Genomic DNA, 16,758 nt, shown 5'->3' on the forward strand with positions numbered 1-16,758 from the left:
GAACCTGTAGGGCTCACAGATAACTAAGAAATTCAATTACCATTTACTTGATAGTAAAAAGTCAGATTAATATGAAATATATACTTAATTATATTTTCATTTTAACAGATGTCCACTAACATTTGATCTCTTCTAGGGAAAAGTAATTCTGAGCAATTGAAATAAGGTGAAAACACTGGGATTTACTTAGTGTTAGTAACTAAAGGACTTTATTTTACACACTCCAGTGAAGGAGACCTGGTTGAAAAAAAAAGTATGTAACTATTTGACAGAGTCAACTAAGAAGAAGAGGAATTTAAAAGCATCCTAAACTTTTATATAAAAATGAGGCCAGATATAACAAACAGAAAGCTATAGGATCTACCTCTCAATGAGAATGAATGATTAAACTTTCTCAGAGATGGTAAAAACTTCAAAATCTGATAGACAGGAAGCTACACTGGTTATACGAGGATCCATTTTTGCTTTTCAGGTACTTACTTTAAAAAATAATTATTTTTGTCAATAATTTTAGAAATTGCTTCAAAGAAGAATATCGTGTTTTCCATAAAAATGATCATTCTTTAATGCTACGTTAAATCTGAAATTGTTGTGCAAAATTTACTCGTATGTTTTACAGAACATTCACTCTTTATCTGTCACCATTAAAACAAATAAACAATATTTTGCAAAATTCTGTGGCTCTGAATCTACATAAAAGCTGGTTTATATACCAGATTCAGAACTTTTGAAGATCATACATTGGCAAATCAACTTTTTACTAAAAACTCCACAGCTCGACCAATTTTAAAGAGTTATGCTCAGAAAAGCTCTCAGAAATAGCTTCTTATTTAACAAAATAATGATTTTGTTTACAAATCAAGTACCTGGCACCTGAATGATCTCCATTCTGTCCAACAAGGCAGGTGGAATAGTAGCAGTGGTGTTGGCCGTAGCTATAAAAAGGACTTGGGAAAGGTCAAAGGCCACATTGAGATAATGATCTGTGAAGTTATGATTCTGTTCGGGATCCAACACCTGTGGGAGAATAAACATTTAAACCGATTCAGTAGTTCCAACAGAAAGCTGCATCAATTTTAAAACACACGTGATATATTAGCAAGGTTGATATTTCTGCTCAATACAGCTAGTTTGAGAAACATGAGGAAAACACTGAAGACCAAAAAGAAATATATTCAATACCAAAGATTTTTTAACATACAGAAGCCCAAAGAAGCAAGAATTAGCCATTCAAGCTTTGTTCTTAACCTATTAATGACTCACTGTGTGGCCATGAATTAGTTACCAATCCTGCAGAACCAGTTTCCCTCTCGGTAACACACCCTTCTCAACTGCTATGGGAATATAAAGTAAACGTGTAGAGCATTTTGAAATTCTTAGGTAACAGGTAAAATAGTAATTAGTGTATTTCCCCTCAAACATTATCAGAAAGTCTTTAACTGAAAGGGGAATTCCAAACAAAAGTGAACGGATAAAAATTACTCCTATATTCTGACAAAGCACAAGGGATAGCTCACTTTAAAAAAATGCCTTAAAGTAAAACCTTTCTGTTTATAATGAGCAAAATATCAGTATCTCTCAAAAATATTTTAATTGGATAAATTAGTCAATTTACCGATTAGATTCTTTAAACACTGAACAATTGTATATTAAGGAGGATATGTCTTCTAAGATCCCTGCTCAAATGCTCCAAGCTGCAGGCACCCACAGCGGAGAGTTCTACACAGGACTGTAAAGGCACCAAGTGCCTTCCACATGTTCTAAACCTTTTAACACATTATAACTTTCACTTAGACTAGATTAGTATAAGATATAAACAGGGTCGACAAACATATTTGAAAAGTAAAATGACTAAAATACTTACCATCACAATTTTACTATGTAACTAGCTTCTCCTTGCTTCTGATTCTCTTTCTAAAGTTTTACTTGTTTTCAAATATACCCACAAGTTAGTCTTAATTCAAAGCTCTCTGAAGCTCTTGAATTTTGTTAAACATTCATTGTACTGGAAACTGTATGTTTATCTAGAATACAATTCCCAGAAAGTTCTACTACTCATATTTTCACAAGACTTAATAATGTTTAATGTTATAATAAGTTACTTTCAAGTCACCCAAGGCAATTCTAATTATGTTCAGTATAGAATTGGTTAAGAGTAATATTACTGTCTATCAATTACCTGAAAACTGTTAATCTATGTATGGCAATCTTAGTTAAACCCATTCTAGTTAAGTACAAATCTATTATTTAATGGCTGTGATGAAATTTAATACATACATGTTGGATATGTTTGAGAAATGTTTACTGCACTGTCCAAGTGATTTTTTTTTTCTCTTAAAATTTTAAGACACTGAGGTTTTTAAAAAGTAGGAAAATTAATAAAGCAATGTTCCTGAGCTATGAATGAGGTCTTTTAGAATGTATTACACGACAGCTAGGTTGTGAGGAGAGAAAATCAGTGATGCCCAATTTGCTTGCCTCCATCTTTGATTTAGCAAAACAGAAAAAGATATGCAGATGTTACACAGAAAAACTGATCAGCAGTGTGCCAGATGAGAAGCATTCTAGTAACCACTACTCAGATGAAACCAAGGTAAACTGCTGAGTTCACAGACGGACAAGAATTACAGTGAGAACTTTTTAGCCATCAAACTGCTGCTTTCCCCCAAACTTTAGAGCCAAGGCTTCCATGGTCCAATTCACCCACACAGAGGAGCTGCTTTCAAGAATGACCAGAACTGTTTTTTTCTTTCTTCTCTTCATTAAAAGGTCTTACTACATCAATCTTGAACTATCATTCCTACGCAGCATGCCTGGCAATGGAAATAGCTGTGATATGACACTTTATTCTCCAGGACATGAGGCCAGAGGTGGGATAAACTATGGGGGGGGGGGGCAGAGTGTATGCTGAGGACTGTTCTTCAGTAAGAGTTTCTGGCCAGAGAAGAACTACAGATGTCTGTAGGCAATCCAGGAGCATGCTCCACTCACTACACATGACTAGGCACCTGTTAGCTTTAAGAACGGGAATATGGTGCTATTTTATAAAGGTCTGTTTCTTCTAGAGATAGATACTAACATAGTCATGAAAAGAAATGATGTCTGGAATTCGATTCAAGGTAAATAGGAGTGGGATGAGGGAGAATGGGTAGGAAGAGATGAAACAAGACTAGCCATCAGATGGTAACTGTTAAAACTGGGTGATAAGCTTAACGGTTCATTATGCTATTCTCTCAACTTTCGCTGCAGTCGAAATTCTCCACAACAAAAAGTAAAAATAAATAAATAAAGTAAAATCAAATAATTAAAATCAACTTTGGAAGCCACACACAAATAACTCCCACAGGAATTCAATCAGTGATAACAATAAAGTTGAGAAAATGTCCAGAACACAGAAGAAAAAGGCGTAAAGCCGTGTAGGGGAAAGATAAGGAAAAAATAAACACGTCTAATTCACAGATAATTGATGTAACTAAAGAAAGGATCTCAGCAAATGTAAAATAGCCTATAGTGAAAGAAACAGCCAAGAAAATATTCTAGAAGACACAACACTGCAGACTGAAAAGCCTTAAATTCCTCCTGTGTGATAATAAATGACAAATGTTATTAGGACAACACCTACAGAATTTTCAAGCAAAATTATGATGACCTGAAATATTTTAAAAAATATTTTATCACGCAGAATATATGCCACACACATAAGATATGAAGTGTAACAAAGTGGGCACCTGCGAGCCCACTACCCAACTGTGACTGCAGCTGCATCTTGTGCTTAGACCGCTGGCCACAAAAGTGGAATGTTCAGAGTAACCCACCAAAGTACGAGCAGAAAACAGTAATATATTCATCTTCGTGCATCTGTAATACCAGAAAGAAATTAGTTTATGAAATACTCATTATACAAAATGAAGTAACACCCTCACTTGGTACACACTTCACACACACATGAAATATCCTAAGAGAGGAGTGGAAATCCCACAGCTGATGGCGAGGCCCTCACTCACCTGCTTTACCTGTGGTTGTAGCCACTGCGGTCCATGTGTGCCTGATTAAGTGTTTTATAGACTAAAAATGGGTGAGTGGAGTGTTTAAAAAGATTCCTGCAAAATACCATTAGAGATAATAGAGGCAAAAACGGGAACAATGAGAAAATAAGAATTGACATTTTTATTTCTAGAATAAGCTTTAATAGCCACATTATGAAACAAAACAATTACCTGATTAGAATACATCATTTCCTTCACCAAAATGTAATTTTTAAAATTTATTCTGCGTGTGTTGTATATATGAGTACCTAACAACAGTACAACGGTACACGTATGCTATACACATATTACATATCTGTTCTTCCTTATGGATTGAATTGTGTCTCCTCAATGTGACTATATTTGGAAATACGGCCTTTAAGGAGGTAACTAAGGTTAAAAGAAGCCGTAAGGGTGGGGTTCCTAATCCAATATGACTGGTGTCCTTACAAGGAGAGAGAGAAAGAGAGACAAAGGGATGCGGGAACACAGAGAAGAGACGGCCATCTGCAAACAAAGGAGAGAGGCCTCAGGAGGAATCAAACCTGCCAACACCTTGATCTTGGCCTTCAAACCTCCAGAAATGTGAGGAAATAAATTTGTTTGCTTTTTTAAGCCACCTAATCTGTAACATTTTGTTATGGCAGACTTAGCAAACTAATACATCCTTATTACATATGTATTTATATTATAGAGAGAGGGATTTTCAAAAATTTTTGCTGATGGAATATGCTAACAAAACATATGGGGACTACCAGTGCAGGCATCAAAGAGACCTTAGCAAATACAAAGGCCTCAAAACATAACTTACAAACAAATCCTTAAAGAAAGTAACCTGAAGATACACTCCATCTGAACAACAGATAAATCATAATAAAAAGGTCAGAAGCAATGAAATCATTTAAGCACAGAATTCAAACTAAATGTAGGAGGACACACTTCTAGAATGAGGGAGTAAGGAAGTCTGAAAATCTGCTTCTCCATAAAAGCAATGAGAACACTGGAAAATGTCAAAATCAATTTTTTCAGAATTCTAGAAATTAACAAGTGTTTTTTCAAGAAAAACAGCTGAATCTCCATAAGTATAACAAGCTTTGGGGTGTTTTCACTTGCTTTACACCCTTCCCTTCTCCCAAGTTCATGGCAGCCTCACAACTACAATAGCTGTGAAAACCAGCAGTCCAGCAGCCCCTATGGGGCAGAACAGGATTAGAGCTCTCCACAAGCCCCAGCCCCCGAGAATGTCACTGTCTGAGGGGTCTGGCAGTTCCTTGGAAAGGCCTCATTCTCAGGATGCATCTTTATTTGATCTGACTCAGAGAACACTCTGTGTGAACAGCACTATCCTCGGTGCATTTGTCAAAAACCAATAGCAAGTGTTTGACACTGCAGCTGCCTGAGGCAGCGACATCAGTTGGGACAAACAACAGGCTGATCAAAAAACTTAATGAAAAACTCTGGGATGAGATACTCATGGAGGCCTTTCAAAAGCTCTGAGGTGTTCTGGGAATCTAGGCAGTCATGTATATGTACAGGACTGTAAGTATGACCAGGAACGATCTGAGACAGCCCTCAAAGCCCACCTCTGGCAGACACTGAGGCTGTGTAAAAGCAGGAAGTGAAGGCTGAGGCAGTTATAAACTACCTGCCCTAGTGTTAAACACAGAGCCCCTCGGAAAAGCGTGGAAGACCACTGATTTAGGCACTTAAGGAAATCTTTGTCCTACCATTAGCTGGCCACTAGACAAACTGAGCAGCTTCAGTGGCCACACATGACAAAGAATACAGATTTTACAGAATAAGACCAGGAAAATCACTAAAAAAAACCAAATAGCAACAACAACAAAACAACAAACCCTTAGGGAGGGGGAAATCTGATTAGTTTAAAAATCGTATTTTTAATATTTATATTTTAAAATATATTTTAAAATATTTTATATGTTCAGTTTCAACAAAGAAATTATGAGGCACATGAAGAAACACAAAGTATGGCCTAAAATCAGTAAAAGAAAAAAAAAAAGTAGTGACTAGAAACAGTCCCTGAGGAAGCCCAGATGTTAGACTTCTTAGACAAAGATTTAAAATCAGCTATTAAAAATATACTTAAAACAGAAATGCTACAATATAGGTGAACCTTCAAGATACTGTGCAAAATGAAATAAATCAGTTGTAAAAAGACAAATATTGTATGATTCCACTTATATAAGGCATATAGATTAGTTAAACTTACAGAAACAGAAAGGAGAATAATAGGTGGCAGGGGCTGAAGAAGGAAGAAACACAGAGTTGCATTTAATTAGCACAGAGTTTCAGTTTTGCAAGATGGAAAAGTTCTAGAGGTTCGTTACACAAAAATGTGACTATATCTGTCACTACTGAACTGTATACTTTAAAATAGTTAAGACGGCCAATTTTATGTTATGTGTATTCTACCACAATTAAAAAACAAAACTAAAGGAAATCAAAGAACTGCAGGAAACTGTAAGAATGATGTTCTAACAAATACAGAATACCAATAAAGAGACAGGAATCATAAAAAAGATGCAAATAGAAACTAAAAGTTGAAAAATATAGTAATTTAAATGAAAAATTCACTAGATGGGCTAAAGAGTAATTTTAGCTGGCAGAAGAAAGAATCAATGAACTTGAAGATAGGTCTTCAACAGACCAGTACAGACGTGAACAATACTATAAACCAATTAGACATAACAAAACCTAGAGAACAACCCACCCAACAGCAGCAGTATACACATTACTGTCAAGGGCACATATAACAATCTCCAGCAAAGACCATAAGCAAGCCTTAAACAAACGTCTATAGTTCAAAGGCCTGAAATCATAGAAACTATAATCTCCAATCACAATGTGATCAAATTAGAAATGAATAAAAAGAAAATCTGGAAGTTCATAAAACATGAAATTAACCCCTAAATAACTGAAGAATCAAAAAGAAATCGTAAGGGAAATTGGAAAATATTTTGAGATGAATAAAAAAAACCTAAAATATGTTACTAGAATTTATGAGATGCAGCTAAAGTAGTGCTTATAAATATACTGATAGCTGAAATGCTTATATTAAATTTCAAATCAATAACCTAACCTTCCACCTTAAGAAAGTAGGAAAAGAAGTGCAAACAGAACACAAACAAGTAGAAGGAAGAATTAGAGAATAATTAGAGTAAATAAATGAAACAGTGAAGAGTAAAACAACTGGGAAAATCAATAAACCAAAAGTTGGTTTTTTGAGTAGTTCAACAAAACTGACAAACATTTAGCAATATTAAGAACAGGGAGAACACTCAAATTACTAAAATCAAGAAAGACACAGGTCACATTACTATCAAACTTACAGAAATAAAAAAGGAGTAAGACTATACTATAAACAACTGTATGCCAATAAATTTGATCTGAATAGATCCTGCCATTTCTATCCAACATTGTACTAGAGGTTCCAGCCAAGGCAATTGGCCAGGGGGTGGGGGGTGGGGCAATAAGGCATCCAGATTGGAAAGAAGTAAAAGTATCTGTATTTGCAGACAACATGATCTTGTAAAATCCTAAAGAACCCGCTGAAAAAAACTACTAGAATAAACAAGTTCTGAAAGGTTGCAGAATACAAGACTGATACACAGAAACCAATTTGTATTTCTTTTTTTTTTTAGCTTTTATTTAGTTTATTTTTTTATTTTTAGTTAATAGAGGTACTGGGATTGAACCCAGGACCTTGTGCATGCTAAGCATGCACTCTACCACTGAGCTATAACCCCTGCCTTCTGTAATTTTTTTATATAAGGAATGAACAATTCAAAGAAGAAATGCAGAAAACAATTCAATTTCCAATAGTATCAAAAGGAATAAAACATTTAAGAACAAGTTTAGCAAAAGAATTACAAGACTTACATACTCAAAAACCACAAAACATAGTTGAAAGAAATTACAGAAGACCTAAACAAACAGGACCCCCAAGTTCATAGAATGGAAGAATTAACATTATTAATATGGCAGTACTCACCAAAGTGATCTACAGATTCAGTGTAAAACCTATCAAAATCCTAGCTGGCTTTTCTGTACAAAGTGACAAGCTGATCCTAAAACTCATATGGAAATACAAAAGACCAAGAATGGCTGAACCATCTTTACAAAGAAGAACAAATCTGGAGGATTCACACTTTCCAACTTCAATAATTTCTACAAAACCACAGTAATCAAGACCATGTGATACTGGAGTAAGCAAAGAAATACAGATCAATGGAATGGTTGGAAGTCCAGAAATAAACCCTTACACTTATAGTTAACTGATTTTCCATGGAAACATCCCAGGAAAAAAGAAGTCTTCAACAAATGGTGCTTGGCACAACTGGATATTCACATGCAAAAGAATGAAGAGGGTCCCTACATCTCACACCACATACAGACATTAACTAAAAATGGATTATAGACCTAAATATAAAAACTAAAAATGTAAAACTCTTAGAAGAAAATGTAGGAGTAAATCTTCATGACCTTGGATTAGACAATGGCTTCTTAGATATGGCATCAAAACCACAAATGACACAAGAAAAATATAGATAAATTAGACTTTATCATAATTAAAAACTTCTCTGCTTCAAAGAACACCATCAAAAAAAGTGAAAAAAGGCCCACAAAACTGGTGAAAATATCTGCAAATCATGAATCTGAGAAGGAACTTGTAACCAGAATATGTAAGAAACTCACTATGAAAAAGAAAAATACCCAGTTAAAAATGGGCAAATGATTTAAATAGCTGTTTCTATAAAGGAGATCTGCAATTGGCCAACAAATACATGAAAAGATGCTCAATGTTATTAGCAATTAGGGGACTGAAAATCAAAATCACAATGAGCTATCATTTTACACATACTAAGCAAACGGGTGGCTAACATAAAAAAGACAGACAATAATAGGTGTTGAGGAGGATGCAAAGAAACTGGAACCCTCCTACATCATTAGTGAGATGGTAAAATGGTGTAGCCACTAGGGAAAATAGTTTGGAAGTTTCTCAAAACGTTAAATACAGAATTTCCTTATGATCCAGCAACTCCACTCCTAGGTATACACCCAAAAGAACTGAAAACCTATGTCTACACAAAAGCCTGTACATGAATGGTCATAGAAGTATATTCAGAATAAGCAAAAGGTAGGAACAAGCCAAATGTCCATCAGCCAATGATAAACAAAATGTAGTATGCTCATACAACAGAATATTACTTAGCCATAAAAAGGAACAAAGTTCTGATACATATAACATGGATGAACCCTGAAAGACATTATGCTAAGTGAAACAAGACAGTCATAAGAGGTCACATACTATATGATTTCATTTATACAAAGTATCCAGAATAGGCAAATCCATGGAGACAGAAAGATTAGTCATTGCCAGGGGCTTGTGGGAGGGGGCAATGGAGAGCGGCTGCTAACAGAGACATAGGCAATGACAGTGTTCCAAAACTGGATAATTTGTCAAAATACTGAAAAACTGCAGAATTGCACATTTAAAGGGGTGAATTTTATGGTATGTGAATTGTATTTCAATAAATCTGTTAATTAAAAAATAAAGGTGGAAAATGTGTTTACAAAAAAGAATATAAAAACAAGATACTACTGCACACTTATTACAATGGCCAAAATCCAAAACACTGACAACCAAATACCGGGGAGGATGTGGAGCAACAAGAACTCTCGTTCACTGCTGGTGGAATGCAAAATGGTATGGCAACTTTGGAAGACAGTGTGACAGTTTCTTATAAAATTTAACATGCTCTTACCTTATGATCCAGCAATTGCACTCCCTGGTATTTACTCTGGGCCGAAAACTTATGACCACACAAAAACCTGCACGTCAACATTTATGGTAGCTTTGTTCCTAATTGTCAAAAACTAGAAGTAACTAACATGTCCTTCAATAGATAAATGGATAAACAAACTGTGGTTTGTCCATACAATGGAGTATTATTCTGCGATAAAAAGAAATGAGCCACAAAATGACATGGAAGAATCTTAAATACATTATTACTGAGTGAAAGAAGTCAATCTGAAAAGACTACATAAGCCCAACAACATGACATTTCTGGAAAAGACAAACTATAGAGACAGTAAACAGTAAATATGGAGACAGTGATTGACAGGGATGTAGGGAGAGGAGAAAGGAGACTAGGTGGAGTATGTGGGATTTTTAGGGCAATGAAACTATTCTTTACGATGTAATGGTGGAATACAGGTCACTATATATTCACCAAAACTCACAGAATATACAGTACAAATTCAACCCCGATGTAAACTATGGACTTTAGCTAAAATAATGTGTTAATACTGGCTCATCAATTTAAAAAATGTACCACACTAATGCAAGATATTAATAAAAGGGGAAACTGGGTAACAGAGGGTGAGAAGTTAGTTATATGGGGTCCTTGGAACTTTTCACTCAATTTTATTCTAAAACTGCTTTTAAAAAAGCTATTAATTTAAAATAAGAAAGAATATAAAGGTTGAAAATAGTTTTTGATAAAGATTCATAATGTTAAAAAAAGAGTACAATCAATTAAAGTAACCAGGTGGTGAGATGAGGAAGGGATTGATTACTGTATATTATTTCATTTTATACAAGGGAGGGACAAGAAATCCTATTTCATTATGATGTTGATACCTAAGAGAAATAAAGATGTGCTTTTTTTTTTTAACTTAAAGGTACCAAAAGTAGTATAAAAAAAACCAGAATATACAACAGAATATATGCCTTCTGAACTAATAAACTGTCCATATAGTTAATAATGTAATTCAAAGGAAAAAAGTAGGATCCTTCTTACAAAGGGGACAGAAAACAACCAAAACACAAGATGTCAATAAGATGTATTTTATTTGCCCATGGATTTCTTTGTGTTTATCTTACATGGATTCACTACGCTTCTTGGATGTGTAGATTTATGTTTTTCATTAAATCTGGAAAGTTTTCATCTATTATTTCTTTGAAAATTTTTTCTGCTCCCGTCTCCCTTTCCTGTCCTCTTATGCATATACTGGTGTGCTTAATGGTATTCCATATTTCCCTGACGGTCTGTTGACTTTATTCATTCTTTTTTATCTGTTCTTCAGACTAAATAATTTCTATCAATTTATCTTCAAATTCACTGATTCTTTCTCCTGCCAGTTCAAATCTACTGCTGATTCCCTCCAATGAATTTCTCATTTCAGAACTGGAAACTCAATGTTCACTATCATGATTATGCATATAGCTTCATAATTTATACACATGTCAAAATTCAGCAAATTGTACATTTTAAATACACTCACTTTACTATATGTCAATTATACCACACTAAAGTGGTAAAAAAAAATCAATAAAATATTATTTAAGTAGTAACTTTTTAAAAGGTGAGCTGCTTTGGTTTAATCAATGAATCCCCATCTCCATTTGTGAATTAAACTGCCCAAAGTAGAGCATACATTTTCTACAGAATATCCAAATTTTTTATTTATTTTTGGCAAAAGAGAATCATTAATATAAAGGAGGTCTCTATATAATTTTGTAAATATTTTCTAATCTTTGTATGAAAAACAAGAATATAGACATAACATGTTAAATACTGGTAAAATATTTCCCTACATGTTTAGACAGGGTATTTTGAAAAGTGCTTGTTCCTGACAACCTGGGAGGCAGAGACTAAACCCAGCTCATCATTATTTCTCAATTTATTAATCAAACTACTATTTCTCAACTTATTTTTTACAATTTACTGTCTCTACATTTCTCAAGTATTCTTTTTTCTTTTCTCTTCTTATTCTACGAGTGAATCCAGTGGTAAGCCCTTATAGAGACAGAAAGATGACAAGGGCCAAGATGTGGTCTACATGTTTGTCCAATGATTCCCTGATACAGCATCCCAGAGGATGGCAGCAGAGGAGAAGAAAGCCTTGGAAATTATCCAGCCTCAAATTCATACCAGTAATTGTCCCAACAAATTCCAAGATAAGTTTTCATGTAAATTTAGTCATGCAATCCAATCACCACAAACTCTAATTAACAGGAGTGTTAAACAGGGTAGAAATGAGGAATAGTTATTTTCATTAAGAACACAGCTAAGGGCTGGACGGCAGTGGATAGTCTGGTGGCAGCCTGAGCACGTATATGTGAGGGGTAGAGAGGGTGGGTAATAAGGGAGAGACAGAAAATGGAAGTAGGGTATAAAAAGAAAATCAAAAAGCTAACAAAGACATTAAGACATTTTTCTGGAATCTGCAACTATGCCTTGGCACTGGCAACAAGGTTTGCTATATTGAAGTATAGTTGATTTACAATGTTGTGTTAGTTTCTGGTGTACAGCAGAGTGATTCAGTTATGCATATGTGCATATATATATATATATTCATATTCTTTTTCAAGTTAAACAGACTCACAGACGTAGAAAACAAACTTATGGTTACCAAAGGGGAAAGGGATTGGGGGAGGGAAAATTAGGAGTTTTATATTAGCAGATACAAATTACTATATATAAAATAAACAAGAAAGTCTTACTATATAGCACAGGGAACTATATGCAATATCCTGTAATAAACCATAATAGAAAAGAATATGTAAACATTTTGTCTATGTGATGACTCCATAATATTAAATCCTTGAACAAGCTTAGTTAGAAGGTTCTTCCCTTGTACGAGCTTGAAATGGAAAAAACAAACCAAAAAAAGGGTTGCTAGCTCTGGAAAGTAATGATTAGCAAGCCATAAATTTCCCTAAGTTAGCTTAGTCTGATCATCTGCAGTCAGCTGCAGTCCTTCCCCTAATTAGAGATGGAGGAGAGAAAAAGAAGCCAGAAAGTGGGCATGGGTCTTCACCTACACTTCTCTCATAACATCGGTATTTACGGCATTTTTCGCTCTGCTAGAGTTCCAGAATTTATATTGTAAACAGAGCATGTGATAAGATAAAAAATTAAGATATCCTGAACCTCAAGTTTTTTATTATAAAAGGACAGGGCTGGATTTTCCTGAGTCCCCTCTCTTTGACATTCTTTGACAATGGTGGTAAAGCTTAGAAGAGAATACGTTCGTTGTGTCTACATAGTAAATACACTACTTGATCTAACTACCAATTGTAATTACAATTCTAATTAAGTAAGTAAGAACTTCAGTTTTAAAGAAAGAAGTTTACTGTATCTAGACTAGTGGCTTCTCTGCTTTGGGGATACTATATATTACTTAGAACCATGAATACTGCCTATATAGAAAATTGGTAAAGTATCCATGTATTTTATTTGCCCATCACATGAAAGTATATTTCAGAAATGCACTCATAGTTAACAAAAAAGTCTGAATCTTGCATCTATTATAAATAAGATAAAATCTACCTGATAAGAAAAAAATTCTGTAATTTTGAGTCTAATAATTACATAAAAGGACTTTCCTTGTATCCAACAACAGAGTTGCCTGAATTCTACTGTCTACCAACATTTATCAAGTAGTTGGATCTATTTTTATATTTTTCCAATAAATTTTCAAAAGAGGCTATCCAAATGTTTGTAACAATAACTAGAAATACATTCTATTTTATACAAGCAACAACTCCATGGAAGCTCAAGGAAATCAGCATATCCTTCATGAACAAATATAAAAGCAAGAAGAATCTACAGGCAGAACAAGCTTATTCTCTAATTTATCCAGAATAATCACTCTATATCTACTATTATGTTCTTCATATTTAGTATATATTCTCTTGATATACATTAGTTGTAAAATAAAATAATCTTGTACAAGTATACTTCATAAATGATATCTACATGCCAATTTTTTTTTAAACGTAGGCAGTCGATATAGAAAGATTTAAAAACTACCCTCTTGGATATTCCTGAATCTTAGTAATATATTCTACTTTAAACACAAGGTGTTGAATAGTTGAATTTGTTCTTTTTTTCATTCAGGTGGGTCTACTGGTGACAGAAATGGCAAGTGGCTTTCAAAATGGACATACAGGAAATGTCAGTGGATATTAAAGTAAAATAACATGTGTAGAGTGTTTTACAGTTTACGGACTGCTTTTACATATATTCTCATTTGTTTCAACAACCTGTGAAGTATGAGAGGTTTTCACCCAGGCTTGGGGCAGGTGGGGAGGAGAAGGAGGTCAGGGACCAGGCCGCTCGGTTCTTCGGTTTCCGTATCCTGCTTCACTCTCCAGCACCACAGCCTACAAGGAACTGACGCTACTCACCACTAAGCCTCCGTGATGAGCGTGGGCCCCCAGGTGGCATTTACTCTGAGGCATTATTTGAGGCTTTCATACTTTTAGTTTAAGAAATCAGTTGTCAAAAAAGTGAACACCAAGTTCTCCATCAGACAAGAAAATATCATTATGCCAGCTGCTTGTAATCAAAGATCAATTCAACAAATGTTACTCCATCACTACAAAGCACCAGGTGAACACTCAAAATATACTTTGCAAAAAAGACGGGGGATTAATCACCGTCTCCTACCACTTGTGAAGCTGTATTTGGTGGACTTATTTCACAATTCCCACTGTCTTTTGGGAAACCTAAGTATCAGGGAATTACTCTTAAATTCTTTTCAACAGTAACTATAAGTGTCTAATGGGAAAATCTGTCAGATTATCTGAAAAATGCCCCAATGTAAATTAAACTGAAAATCTAACGTCAACATCTAAGAAACCACTAAAATCTTAAACAATGGTCACTATTTTATTGTTCATAGTACTGATCAGTAAACCAATTACCAAGCCACCAGACAACTACCTTCCAATAAAACAAGCAAAACTAAACCAAATCAAACTCTTATCTCCAAGCTCTGGGGCTTTTAAGTAGAGTGTCCTTTTTATTGTCCAAATAGGACCTAACTTCTAAGATTAAAAGAGAGTGCAGTTAATAATCAGGCATAAACTGAGACTGTCCCAGGAAAACCAGAAAGTAAGGTCTCCCTGCTTACAAGACACATGTTCTAGGCCATTCTGTTCTAAGTTTATGAAAACAGAAAAGAAACAGGAAGCCAGAGGGAACTGTGAGCAAGGAAATAAACAAGAAAAAAAAGTTTCACAAAGCAAGTTTTCCCCCAATTTTACAAATCAATCTGAATATTAATATTTTACTTAGACCAGGATAAAAAGTGGGGGCAGAGGTGGTAAATAAGGAGGACAGGTTAAAGTAAATTTATGAAGCAGTCAGTTCCCAGACCCTTTCCCCTATCCCAGCAAAGTACTGGAGGTTTATTTTCTTAAGAACAAAAAACAGTGGTTCCCTGCACAGGTGACACTGGGCACAGCTGAGCAGGTATGTACGAACTGAACAGTTCACACACAACAGTTCAGGTGAACACATACATCCGGGACACAGAATGCAGTGATACTTTCCCTACTGGGTTCCCAGAATGCTGGCAGCTGGGCCTTCACTGTCAAGCCAAGAGACTTGAAGATTCTTCTCTGAGAAATCTGATCAGTCTCAAAAGAAAGATCTGAAGTTACTGACACAGGAGGTCCTGTAATCCTACAGCCTACTCAGATGACCCTACTGGGAAACTCATAATCAATACGCCCCTCTCCTATGTTCACAGCTTCCAATCAGTTTTTGTTCCTCTCTATTAAATATGACACACAAACAAAAATTATCAGAAAAACTAATATAAAAGACAGCGATCAGAAAAAATATATAGAAAATAGATAAATGCAGCTTTTGGGCAAAGAGAAAAAAATTTTTTAAAAACCTATTAGTATATTTCTCAGGGATAAAAAGACATTACAACTATGTAACAAGGGCAAAATACTATAAAAAGAATATGCAGAGAAATTTTAAAAAGTTGATCTTTGAAATGATAAACTCATAGAAGGATTAAAAGATAAAACTGAGGAAGTCTTCACAGAAAGTAGAGCGAAAAATAAAGTAATAGGAGAGAGAAGAAAATTAAAGATCTAACATCAAATGAACAGGAGTTCCAAAAAAAATGAAGTTGTCAACAAAAGGATTCAAGAGAATTTTACAGAAATAAAAGGACAGGATTTTCCAATTCAAAGAATCTTCAAAGCATCAGCAAAAATGGACACTAAGAGATCCCCGCCAAGGCATTGATATACATTTTCAGAACAGTGGGATAAAGAAAAGATCTGAAAAGTTTTCAGAGAGCAAAACAAGTCACAAAAGGCAAGACCACAATGGTAGTCTCATCAAGAGCAACACTGGGAACTGGAAAACAATGGAGAAACGTCTTTAAAATTTTGCAAGAAAATTACTTCCAACTGGAATTCTATACCCAAACTACCGATCAAGAATGAGGGAGACATAAAGAAAGTTTTTGATATGCAAGTTGAAAAACATTTTCCACCTATGCAGGCTTTCTCAGGAAGCTACTGTGGGATTAACACTATGACAATGAGAGAATAAACCAAGAAAGAGGAAGGCGTGAAACACCGGCAACAGGAACCCCAACATCGGGGAGTGGGAGGGGGAGCTCTGTACCGGATGTGGAAACGACCAGTTTGGATCCGAGGCCCGGAGAAGACAAAACTGATGGAGCACAGGGTGTCTGAAAGTCTTGAAAGGAGAACTAGACAATTGGTGCAAATAAACAAAAGAAACAATATAATTATTAACTCAACAAAGATTTTTGAAAACACATACATAAAAACAAAAAGGAGGACAGGAAAAGAAAAGTGACCATCGTTCACCACACGGCTCTGGTGTGAAAAGCACTTGTATAACTATAATGTAAATGGTCAATAATG

At 35.0% G+C, this 16,758-nt stretch overlaps 1 protein-coding gene across 2 annotated transcripts in view; it reads right to left on the bottom strand.

Annotated features, from left to right (window-relative positions):
• Positions 1–16,758, bottom strand: part of LONP2 (lon peptidase 2, peroxisomal) — an 82,603-nt gene that overhangs the window by 34,059 nt on the left and 31,786 nt on the right. For both annotated transcript variants that reach the window (XM_031458505.2, XM_064489190.1), the window contains exon 9: positions 867–1,017. In XM_031458505.2, the coding sequence (XP_031314365.1) occupies positions 867–1,017 (151 nt within the window). The remainder of the gene's footprint in view (positions 1–866; positions 1,018–16,758) is intronic.

The sequence above is a fragment of the Camelus dromedarius genome, chromosome 9 (assembly GCF_036321535.1).
Source record: "Camelus dromedarius isolate mCamDro1 chromosome 9, mCamDro1.pat, whole genome shotgun sequence".
Classification (NCBI taxonomy): domain Eukaryota; kingdom Metazoa; phylum Chordata; class Mammalia; order Artiodactyla; family Camelidae; genus Camelus; species Camelus dromedarius.